Here is a 10,609-nt window from a genome sequence, read left to right as displayed (position 1 = left end):
ATGTCGGACACCTCGGCGGATTTTAACAACGACACGCTGCCGGCGGCTGCGGTCACCAGCTACAACTTCCCGGCGCTCATATTCGGGATTTTGCTGATTGTGATCATCACCGGCGGGAACGTGCTCGTGTGCCTCAGCGTGCACCTGGAGAAGGCTTTAAAAACCACCACCAACTACTTCATAGTCAGTTTGGCGTTCGCAGACCTGCTGCTGGCGGTGCTGGTCCTGCCGCTCTTCGTTTACGCAGAGGTAAGCACCGACCAACAGCAGCCCCGATGGATGACTGAGCCAGCCCACCGGCTACAAACTCAGGGGCCAAGGGGGTCAGGGGGCCCCTGGGGGTCAGGGGGCCCCTGGGGAGCCATATTTATAGTGTGCGGTGTATTTAATATCTGCGCACTAAGTGTCAGGAAGCTTTAAACCGCTTCTCTTCACTTCCAGTTCAGCTGAGAGCTCTGCTTCACCTGCAGCACCACACTGCTCAAAGAGCGCAGAGGCTACTTGGATGGGTGGGGGGGGGGGGGGGGGGTCTCATAACTTCCACAATTCACAAATAAGTGAAAGTATTTTAGATATCCTGACCCACTAGAGCCAGTTCATCATGACACCAAACAGAGGAAAGACCATCCAGCACTGAGCCGGTCTCTCTCACCTCTGTAATCAGGATTAACTAATGAGGGGGGGGGGGGTCATACTGGTTATTAGGAGGTAGTTCCAGGTAATTAACGGTGTCGTCTAGCCCTTGTTAAAGTAGTAAAAGACACCGGCCTGCTAACTACCTGTGGCCCCTTAAGTCCTCCTTAACTAGCCGTCTGTGGGATCCGGTGCCGGTGGCTCGTCCGGACGCACTCACTGGATCAGAGAAGTCGGTCTGAAAGTTGAAACCTGTCCATGTTCACCTGAGCAGAAGTCACGAGAGGAGAAAGTTGCAGCGTTTCACTGCAGGAATGTTTGTGTCAACACTGAGCCGCAGTGATGCAAGCACAAGAGGATTACACGTCTTTACGCTCAGATTTGGGGCAGCTAACGAGCCTCTGTGTGTGTGTGTGTGTGTGTGTTTAGTTTCAGGGTGGAGTTTGGTCCCTGAACATGCTGGTGTGTGATGGCCTGATGACCATGGATGTGATGCTGTGCACCGCATCCATATTCAACCTGTGTGCCATCAGCGTGGACAGGTACGTGTGTGTCAAGGTGCAGATATCAAACATCCCTCATGACGTCACACCAAACTCAGGCGTTTCGGTGTGAAGCTTTCAGAGGTTGGGTGACGTGATGGAGGTGATGGAGGTGATTCTTTAGCCGCTGCAGTGCTGCCTTTTTCCTGCTGCTCCACATGTTGTGACGTGTGCAGCAGTTTCCTGCAGCTCAAGCAAAACTTCTGTTTCATATTCATTTCTTTAACAACTCTACTGTTTAGTTTTCGTCTGATTGACTCTGAATGGTTGGAAGTCAGACTGAATTCATTCCCTCGTGAGACGCCAGAGCACGGGGACAGCTTCGTCTGTGCGTCTTCGTCTACTTTAATGTTTGCAACCAAACGTGATGCATCGTTTCAGTTTTGAAAGAACAGAATACGACATGTGGTTATTATTAAATTATGCCGATATCTCATTAAACCAAAACTAAATCTCATTACACTGTATCCGACTTACTAAGAAGCAGGTAACCGATCTTACAGCAGGTTAGTCTATTCGACGTGTTCTTTAAACTCTTGAACTCTTCGTCCTTTGTTTTGCAGGTTCATCGCCGTGTCCATACCCCTAAATTACAACCGTAAACACGTGGACCATCGGCAGCTCGTCCTGCTGTCGGCTACCTGGCTGCTGTCCCTGGCCGTGGCTTCCCCCGTCATCTTTGGCATCAACAACGTGCCCGACCGCGACCCCAGCGAGTGCAAACTGGAGGACAACAACTACGTGGTTTATTCCTCAGTCTGCTCCTTCTTCATCCCCTGCCCCATCATGGTCCTGCTCTACTTTGGGGTTTTCCGCGGGCTTCGGCACTGGGAGGAGGCTCGTAAGGTCAAACTGCGCAGCAGCATCGAGGCCTGCAGGAAGCTGCAGCACGCGGTCGTCGCCACCGCCCTCCCCCCGCTGACGGGCACCATCCCCGGGCCCCTGCCCATGCCTCTTCCCAGGATCATCGAGAGGGACTTGGCCCAGTCTCGGCTGGACGACACGGACGACTACATACAGCAGGAGATTCCTTATCCTCGGCAGTACAGAGAGAACTCGGTGCCCACGGTGACGTTCAGCCAACAGCTGCACAGGAAGAAGAGAGCCAAGATCAACAACAGGGAGAGGAAGGCCATGAGGGTGCTACCTGTCGTAGTAGGTGAGTTCATGTCCTCCCTCTCCTCCAATCACAGCTCATAGCACTCTGATGTAACTATATAACTATATTTACCATTGGATCGAAAGTATAACAGTGTTTTTGTACGTTTTAATCCTGTTTTTACCTCCCAGGCAGACTGCTGCACTTAATGTCAGCGCCCAGATAGAAAACCCACTCCGGAGCTGATCTAGCAGGTCTAGTTTAAGTTTTGGTACGGGGGCCTCAAGCTGAAATTATGCTTCTCTGTGCTGCACGTTTGGGGGGGGGGGGGGGGGGGGGACTCTCTGACTGGTCCAAACTCCACGTTAGCAGTTTGTAACTCAGCCTTTCTGTTCAAATAAAAATCCCCAAGCCCAAACTGAGACAACCCTGATGACATCACTGTGACATCACCAGGGGCTTTTTGTTTTTTCCAGACTCACAGACGTAATATGATAAAAGATAACATGTGTTTAGTAACTTCTGTTTTCTTTTGAAGTATGTTTATATTCTCTACATCACATGTGTTCATGTTTACTTCTCTTTCTTCCTACTTCATGTTTTTTCTCAGTAGTGTCACTCCTTCTGCTTGCTGTTTGTTGTTGCACCGTGACGGCAGACAGTCTGAGGCACCCTGTGTGTTTGTTAGCTGGATATCTCATAAATTTGGTTGAATGTGGAAAGTACCGGGAAAGAACCAGTAATTAGTTTCTGGGGCAGATCCAGAAAGAGTTTTGAAAGGACTTCTTAACGCTGCAGGATGAGGCGGTTTTTGTTCATTTGCATTGTTTCCTCACGAATTACTTCACTCACTTGTGAAAACAAATCTGGCAAATTTGTTCTTCATTGTTTGTCCAGATGCAGATTATCAAAGCAGTTTCTATTGTGAAAGAGACTCATTTACAGAACAACACTGTGCAGCAGAGACACGATGGCTTTGTAAGATTTTCTTTAACAATTTTAAGTATGAAGATGTCGCACAAAACAACTGAAGACCACTAAACAAAACGTATTTAAAGACTCACTCCAGGCGTGTTTTAAGACATTTAAAAATACTCTGCTTTGAATGGTAATTTGTGCCTGATTTAGTTTTAGTTCATTAAATGTGTTTATATCAGGGACCATGTACAAAATTAAAGATGCTTTGTACCAGATTTAGCACATTTCCATCTTAGTCCCCCGCAGGCGAAAGGGAACAATAAAACACAGAGCAAAACATATCGTCTCCACTACAAGTCTCAAAAAAAGTTGAATTAACTAGTTAACCCGACAAGCCTCAAACTCACAGTGAAACTGCAGTTGGAGTGTCTCTATCTTCAGTATTCGGTGGAATTTCTGAGTAAAACAGAATATGTGGGCGGCGTTTAGTTTAGATTGAAATCAAATGACTGTTAATTGAAGTTCAAGATGAGTCATTAAAGATTAAAACGTCTTAAGAGAAGGAAGAGAAAAGAGAGGGTAACGAGACAACTGACCACTAAACTCAGAGAGACAGAATTAGAGATGTGTTTTTTTTATTTTATTTCACTGTGTCTTTAAAACTGGATTTCACTGCAACCTGAAATGTGTGTTGTTTTAACACACGGCTGTTTTCGGTCTGAGGAGGTTAATACATCAAACTTTTCACTCAAAGTGCCTTAATTTTGCCGTTACTGCAGGAACTTCCTGTACACATTCAAAATAAAAGCCCTTCTAAACCAAACAGGAAATAAGACAATATGTGCTTAAACAGGCAGGAATACATAATAAAAGCAACTAAAATATTGTTAAACTGGGCGTTCTCTTCTCTAGGGCTAAAACATAAAGTGGGTTATTTACACTTTTGGTTTCTCTTTGATATTTGTTGCCGTTCAGAAGGCGGACTCATTTACATTCCCTTTGTGTGTGTTTACTCGTAGAAGATGATTTCCCACTTACAAAAGTCTTTCGAAATAAATGTGCGTCATGTTTTCTTTGTTGTCAAGAAGAGTCCTAAGTTTGAGTACCTTTCATTACGGCCGCTTTTGTGTTTCAGTTTCCTGTTTATTCACTGAAGCAGGAAATGGAAGGAAAATTGCTGCTGACAGTAGCTCTGCTGTTTTAGTGGCGAACAGTTCAATATGGTAATTGCTACCCTGTTTAAAATGGCACTACAGCAGTTGTAAGTAATTGCACTGAAGTTGATTGTGTGTGGCGCCTATTAATCAAACCGTATCAGACGGTGAATTATACACAAACTTCCCTCGCTCACATTTTCAGTCAGAGCAGCGTCTCTGCTCCGCGAGACTTCATTTGTTTCCTGAATTTTCAATCACGTGTTTACAGATTCGTCGCACAGTTTTGAGGACACAGTTCAGTCAGTGTTTGTGTTGCGGCTCAGGTAGGTGTGAGGCCGCTGAGGTCACGCAGGTCACTCCGAGTGCCGAGATAAAAGCGTCACCTCCGACTGGCCGTCTCTCAACGAGCAGCGTCATTATAGCTTAAAGCCCACAATCCAATTATTATGCAACACACGATCTTACAGTCAGCACAGATCTGCTCTGATTGGTTCACTGTTTGGACCAATGAGATTACTCAGTTTTATTCTGTAATTGCTGTCCAATACAGTATTTATACAAGGAAGTAGTTTACATTCACTACAACCTGCAGTGCTCAGCAGGTTTTCAGCCAACGTTAGTTTAGTGACGTATTTCAGTACACGGTGACATAAGACCATAAACCGCCCACACTCATTCATGGCAACAGTGAAGCCTTTAAACGTGTGCAGTGCAAAGCCTCGACTGCAGAGCACAAGCTGATTCTATACAATCACATCATCAAGCTATCAAACAACACGAGAACATAAAAAAACCACAGAGATCTGACAACATTTTAGTCTCAGTTCTGGTTGTTTTCTCTGTACCGTCTTCATCATTATCCCGTTAAAAAAACATATTATTTATGTAAAAATACTCTTCGCTTTGAATGGTAATTTGTGCCTGATTTAGTTTTAGTTCATTAAATGTATTTATATCAGGGACCATGTACAAAATAAAAGATGCTTTGTACCAGATTTAGCACATTTCCATCTTAGTCCCCCGCAGGCGAAAGGGAACAATAAAACACAGAGCAAAACATATCGTCTCCACTACAAGTGCTCCACGTTTCATACGCATAAACTCAACACAAAATATTGCATTCATATATCCACTTTTTCCCGTCACGTCTCCTACTGACTCACTGAAAAGTCTCCTACTGACTCACTGATTTAAAATCAACTCCTTGTTTAAAGGGTTTCAGGCAGCAACGCACCAAGAGAGGCTTCGAGTGAGTAAATAAGAATATAGTTGTTATTTGACAACTTTGATTATTTCAAACATGTCAAATATTAAAGTGAAATACTAATCAAATTAAATACTCACACCTTCAGACAAAGAATTACAACAAAATGTGAAAATAAAGATAAACAGACTGTAAAATGTGTATGTAAAATATTAAACGCCAAGACAGAACACAGATTTAATAAAACTACATGAAACTGACACTGCGTACTACTCGAGTAGGCCAGTAATATCGGCTGCAGTAGCTAATCATACACTAATAACAGTCAGGTAAACATCAAGTGTGCTGTCAGTTTGCCTTATTGCGGAGTTTCTGTCACGTTTTTGTGCCTAAAATACTGAAACAGAACTACGATTCCCTACATTTAACATAGTGTTATCAGAGCTGGCCTGAATGCATCTCACGAATGAGACGCGTGCACGGTGTCCTACTGACGGCGGAGCTGTGGCATATTATGCAAAAGTCCTCCGATCTCCTGGAAAGAAAGACATAAATCCCATCCATCAACCTCTCAACACAAAGCGAATAAATCACTCGGATCCGCTTTGTCAGCAACGTGAGACGACACCTGAGACAAATGGCCTCAGTTTGATTCAGCGACACAGTTATTCATAGTCCTCGCTAATCAAGGAAACTAAGCTTATTAAGGTGAGTTATCATCTCCAGCTCAACAGCTGGAACATAGAGCTCACTGGTGTTTCTGGCAGCATCGGAGTTGTTTAATGAGGGGCTGTAGATCATGTTTTCACAGTGAGGTCTCAAATCGAAATCTCCGTCCTTGTGTGGTCAGTTTATATAGAACAGTTAATAGAAGTTGTTTTCTGCTTCTGTGTGTTTTATCTTTTCTGTGATGGAGACAAAAAGTCAAGAAATCCAAAATGTATTGAACCCTATGAACAATGTGATGGTTTTATGTTTTGGAGGTTTTATTTTCCGCTGTTATTTTTCATTAAATCGTTCAAAAAGATGTGCTTGAAATAGAGTTTTGTTCCTGCAAACTTTGTACTGACAGCTTGTATGTTTAAGTCTGCAGGCTTCATCTCACAAGTTTGACCGTTTAGGTTTCTGCCCCCAAAACTTCTGCATTGAGTTTCAGGTCTCGTCTGTTCTTGGGTTTATACAGATTCACATGTTGAAGTGTTTGGGTCATTTTACCTGAATCTCCAGGTGAGCAGCTGGTTAACTGTCTCACTGTAGCGGCTCTAAAGTCTATTAGTCAGAAGTTAGATGTCCTGCCTGTGAATCCTCTGTAAACTTGTGTATTATACGTTAGAATAAGTATTTATTGACCCTTGAGGGAAATTAAAATGAGCTCCACCTTTACCAGCTGCAACATGAAAGTGATGAACACATTAATGGATCAAGAATCATCTAATCAGTCTAATAGTATAATATATATTACTCTGAAATGGGTCATTGTGCGTAATGATTACTCTTACTTCTGCTACTTAAAATATATTTTGATGCTAATACTTTTGTACATTTACTTAAGTAAAGTTTTGAATGCAGGACTTTTACTTGTAAGAGAGTATTTCTACACTATGGTAGTAGTGGTATTACTACTTTTACTTGAGGTTAAGGTCTGAATACTCCTTCCACCACTGACAGTTTACAGTCTGATGTGATCCACGACGCAGGGCTCACAGCTCGACACACAATACACAGTTTGGATTTCCACAAACCGGAAATATTCCTTATTGCGTTTTGATATAATGTGTAAAAAAAAAAGTGCTTTCAAGTTTAACCGTTTCTTAGTTTTTGTGAGTTTTGGTTTAAAATTAAAATATAAAAAACAAATAATTATCATGTCTGAACTTAGTTGGAGTGACATTTTCCAACACCGTAGTTCACAAAGTGATTTTACAGCTCACTGCCGAAAAAGAACCACAACCGGCAGACGCCTACTGTCACATTTCTGTGAGATATCGTAGAATATCGTGTCACAATGTTTTGTTACACCTCTCAGGATGAAGCGAAGCTGCACGCAGCGGTGAATCCAGAACGAGGTTGCGATTTAAACTCTCGTCTATCTGTTGTATTTCCATGCAGGTTGCTTCTTGTTCTGCTGGACTCCGTTCTTCGTGGTCCACACGACGCGAGCCGTCTGTCTGACGTGTGACGTCCCTCCCGGCCTGATGAGCACCGTCACCTGGCTGGGCTACGTCAACAGCGCCCTCAACCCCATCATCTACACCATCTTCAACACCGAGTTCAAGAAATTCTTCAAGAAATGTTTCCGCAGCTGCTGCTGACACCAGATTTCACCAGACGCCAGTGAAAGGAACTGGGATCTGATGGAGCTCGGCCCGGTGAACTCGGATTAACAGCATGCAACTCTTTGATTGGGAAGTCTGAGGCCTCCGGTTCAGCCAATCGGCTCATCTCTGGGCTGCCAGCTGGATGTGGATGGTTGATAGTATCTGGCTAAAGACACGTTCTGACACTAACTCTGTTACAGAAAGCAGTTACTGGTGATACATGTTGCATCCCTGGGTCCATTTGTCATTTGGTGATGAACTTTCTTGATCTTCTGGGATTACTGCCCAAACAAAATGATGATGTCGGCCGGAGAGCCGCAGAAAACCGCTGAACTCTGTCGGTTTTTGTAAAGGGACAAAAATCAAGAGGACACGAACTCCCCTGTCTGAGAGGAGCTTTTCACCACTTTCAGTTTGTCTGTACAGCACTTCGTTTATTGTTTTGGAGAGAACTGTATTTCAGCTTTAGTGGAAGCTATGGTCTGCCAGATCCAGTGAACGACGTGGGATTTGTACTGAGCCTGGTCTCCCTGAAAGGATCAACTCATGGAGAAAATGTCCCCTGGATACAGAAAGACAGAATAAGCTTCAAAAGACCAGAATGTCAAACAGCTGAAAACAGTTTCATGACTTTCAAATCCTCTAAATCCGCCATTGAACTCCATTTTCTTATGTAAGCTTAAAGGAACAGTTGCACATTTTGGGAAATACGCTTATTCACTTTCTTGCCGAGTGAGATTAGAAGATCGATACCGCTCTCATGTCTGTACAATAAATATGAAGCTGCAGTCAGCAGCCGGTTAGCCTAGCTTAGCATAAAGACCGGAAACGGGGAAACAGCTAGCCTGGTTCTGTCTGATTAGCGAGCATCTCTAAAGCTCACTAATTAACACGTTATAATTTATTTGTTTGATCCATCCGTCAACATTGTATGGTTTCACAGAGGCTTGCCCCTGTTCCCAGTCTTTATGCTAAGCTACGCTAACCGCCTCCTGGCTACATGAGAGGGGCGTCCATCTTTTCATCGAACTCTCGGCAAGGAAGCGAATGAGAGGATTTCCCCAAATGTTGAACTATTCTTTTAAAAGATAATTTTGGTATTTTTTTAAATCTGAGGCCGATCACATATTCACACATTACGGAGTGTAAATGACTAACAGGCACAAAACGTTGCAACTGGTCCTGAAGACTTTGTCGTGTTGGAGTACAGGAAGCGTAGCGTAGTGTATTTGTTTTATCCATTTAAAAAGAGAAGAATGGTTCTTGTTTGCACGTTTCCAAATTGTGCCAACAGAAGTCGCACCACACTTTGCTCAGCTTTCACAGACTGCCTTTGTCTGACAGGGAAACGCTGAAGTTGTGGCTAGTTGTGGCTACAAATGGATGCTAAAACACACACCATTGCGTCTGCAGTGACCATTTTGACCATGATGACTCTGCCAGCCAGAGAAGAGAAGAGATGCTGCGAGCTACTGGACCCATTCCAATACCTATTAGTCATTTAGACCTCAAAATATGTGAAAGTAGGGCCCAGGTGTAAAATACCAAAATGACCCTTTAATGCAGCACAAAGTCGAAAGTCTTGAGACATGAAGGTTCTTCTGGGAAACAGCCAAAATCAACTGATCACGTAGAAGGTGAAGAGGCCGGTCGAAGGAAGGTGCAAACACCAGAAAATATCTGGAATCTGAAGCAGAATATGAAGACGTGGATCTTTCCCTTTAGAGCAGCAGAACTTGAAAGAAACTCACGATGTGGAACAGTTGAAACCAGCTGAACATAGCTGTTTAAACGTGTACTGATAAAAACAAAAACATTCATTCAGCAGCAATAAGCCTTAAATTCACAGGATGTCTGTCGTGACAGAGCACTCAAACACTCAACACACTGAAGTGAGTTAACGAGATCCCTGAAAAGTCATTTTTAAAGTTGTCAGGAACATATTTCCTATTTCATATTTAAAACCCTTTTCAGTGTCATAATTCACACATAATGCGGAAACCTTGAGTGTTTGTCGAGTCCCGACAAACTGACCCTGACAACCAATTTGTTGCTTTCTCTGCTTTCTACCTGAGTAATATGATTCATTGTAGTGCTGAGAGGATGACACACCTACATCTAGGTTATGATGAAGAACATAATAAATCCCACAAGGGAGGAGGAGCAGAGGGTTAACATCTTCCTCCTGACAATTTAACTTCTGTAGTGATCATTCTCCTCTGCGACTCTGGAAAGAGGAAGGTTTTATCCTCCCACTAATTATGTGTCTACAGCAGTGTGTTCCCGCCACCATAACAAAGAAGTATTCGCTTGTTAAAAGATCCTTTTCATGTTAAAACAACATATTTTTATTTTTACAATGACATTTTGTCTCGTTATTGCCACCAAATGACTCCTTACTTTTCTTCATATAACAACAAACCACTTTACCTCGTTATACATAAAATTATATAAAAATCAAAAACTCTCCTGGTTTTAACATAATAAGTTGTTCTATATAACCTGAGTACTGAGTGATAACATTAATAATGTTGTCGTAACAAGATAAATGTGATATGTTGTCACAACAGGAAAAGTTTAAACAGAACAAGATGTGACAGTAATAATGAGAAAGATATGTCATTATAACATGAAAACCGTCTTAAAGTTTCTTATTATAACATGACAAGTTGGTGTGTCGCTGTACAAAGAAACGTCTCGTCACTGCAGCTCCAGTGAACACGCAAACAGACAAAACG

General features: G+C 43.0%; 1 protein-coding gene across 1 annotated transcript; it reads left to right on the top strand.

Annotated features, from left to right (window-relative positions):
* drd4b (dopamine receptor D4b) lies at positions 1-7,865 on the top strand. Its single transcript, XM_070915369.1, has 4 exons — positions 1-249; positions 1,063-1,175; positions 1,739-2,334; positions 7,663-7,865. The coding sequence occupies exons 1-4, from the start codon at positions 1-3 to the stop codon at positions 7,863-7,865; spliced, it is 1,161 nt and encodes a 386-aa protein (XP_070771470.1).
* The last annotated feature ends 2,744 nt before the right edge of the window (positions 7,866-10,609 follow it).

Source organism: Enoplosus armatus, chromosome 1 (genome assembly GCF_043641665.1).
Source record: "Enoplosus armatus isolate fEnoArm2 chromosome 1, fEnoArm2.hap1, whole genome shotgun sequence".
Taxonomy (NCBI): Eukaryota; Metazoa; Chordata; class Actinopteri; order Centrarchiformes; family Enoplosidae; genus Enoplosus; species Enoplosus armatus.
This window is presented reverse-complemented; position numbering and strand designations above follow the sequence as displayed.

Bases quoted from the DNA above. Each gene is read 5' to 3' on its own strand.
- drd4b (XM_070915369.1), top strand. From the start codon at position 1: ATGTCGGACACCTCGGCGGATTTTAACAACGACACGCTGCCGGCGGCT. The intron at 250-1,062 runs GTAAGCACCGAC...GTGTGTGTTTAG, and splicing joins CGCTCTTCGTTTACGCAGAG to TTTCAGGGTGGAGTTTGGTC. The intron at 2,335-7,662 runs GTGAGTTCATGT...ATTTCCATGCAG, and splicing joins GGTGCTACCTGTCGTAGTAG to GTTGCTTCTTGTTCTGCTGG.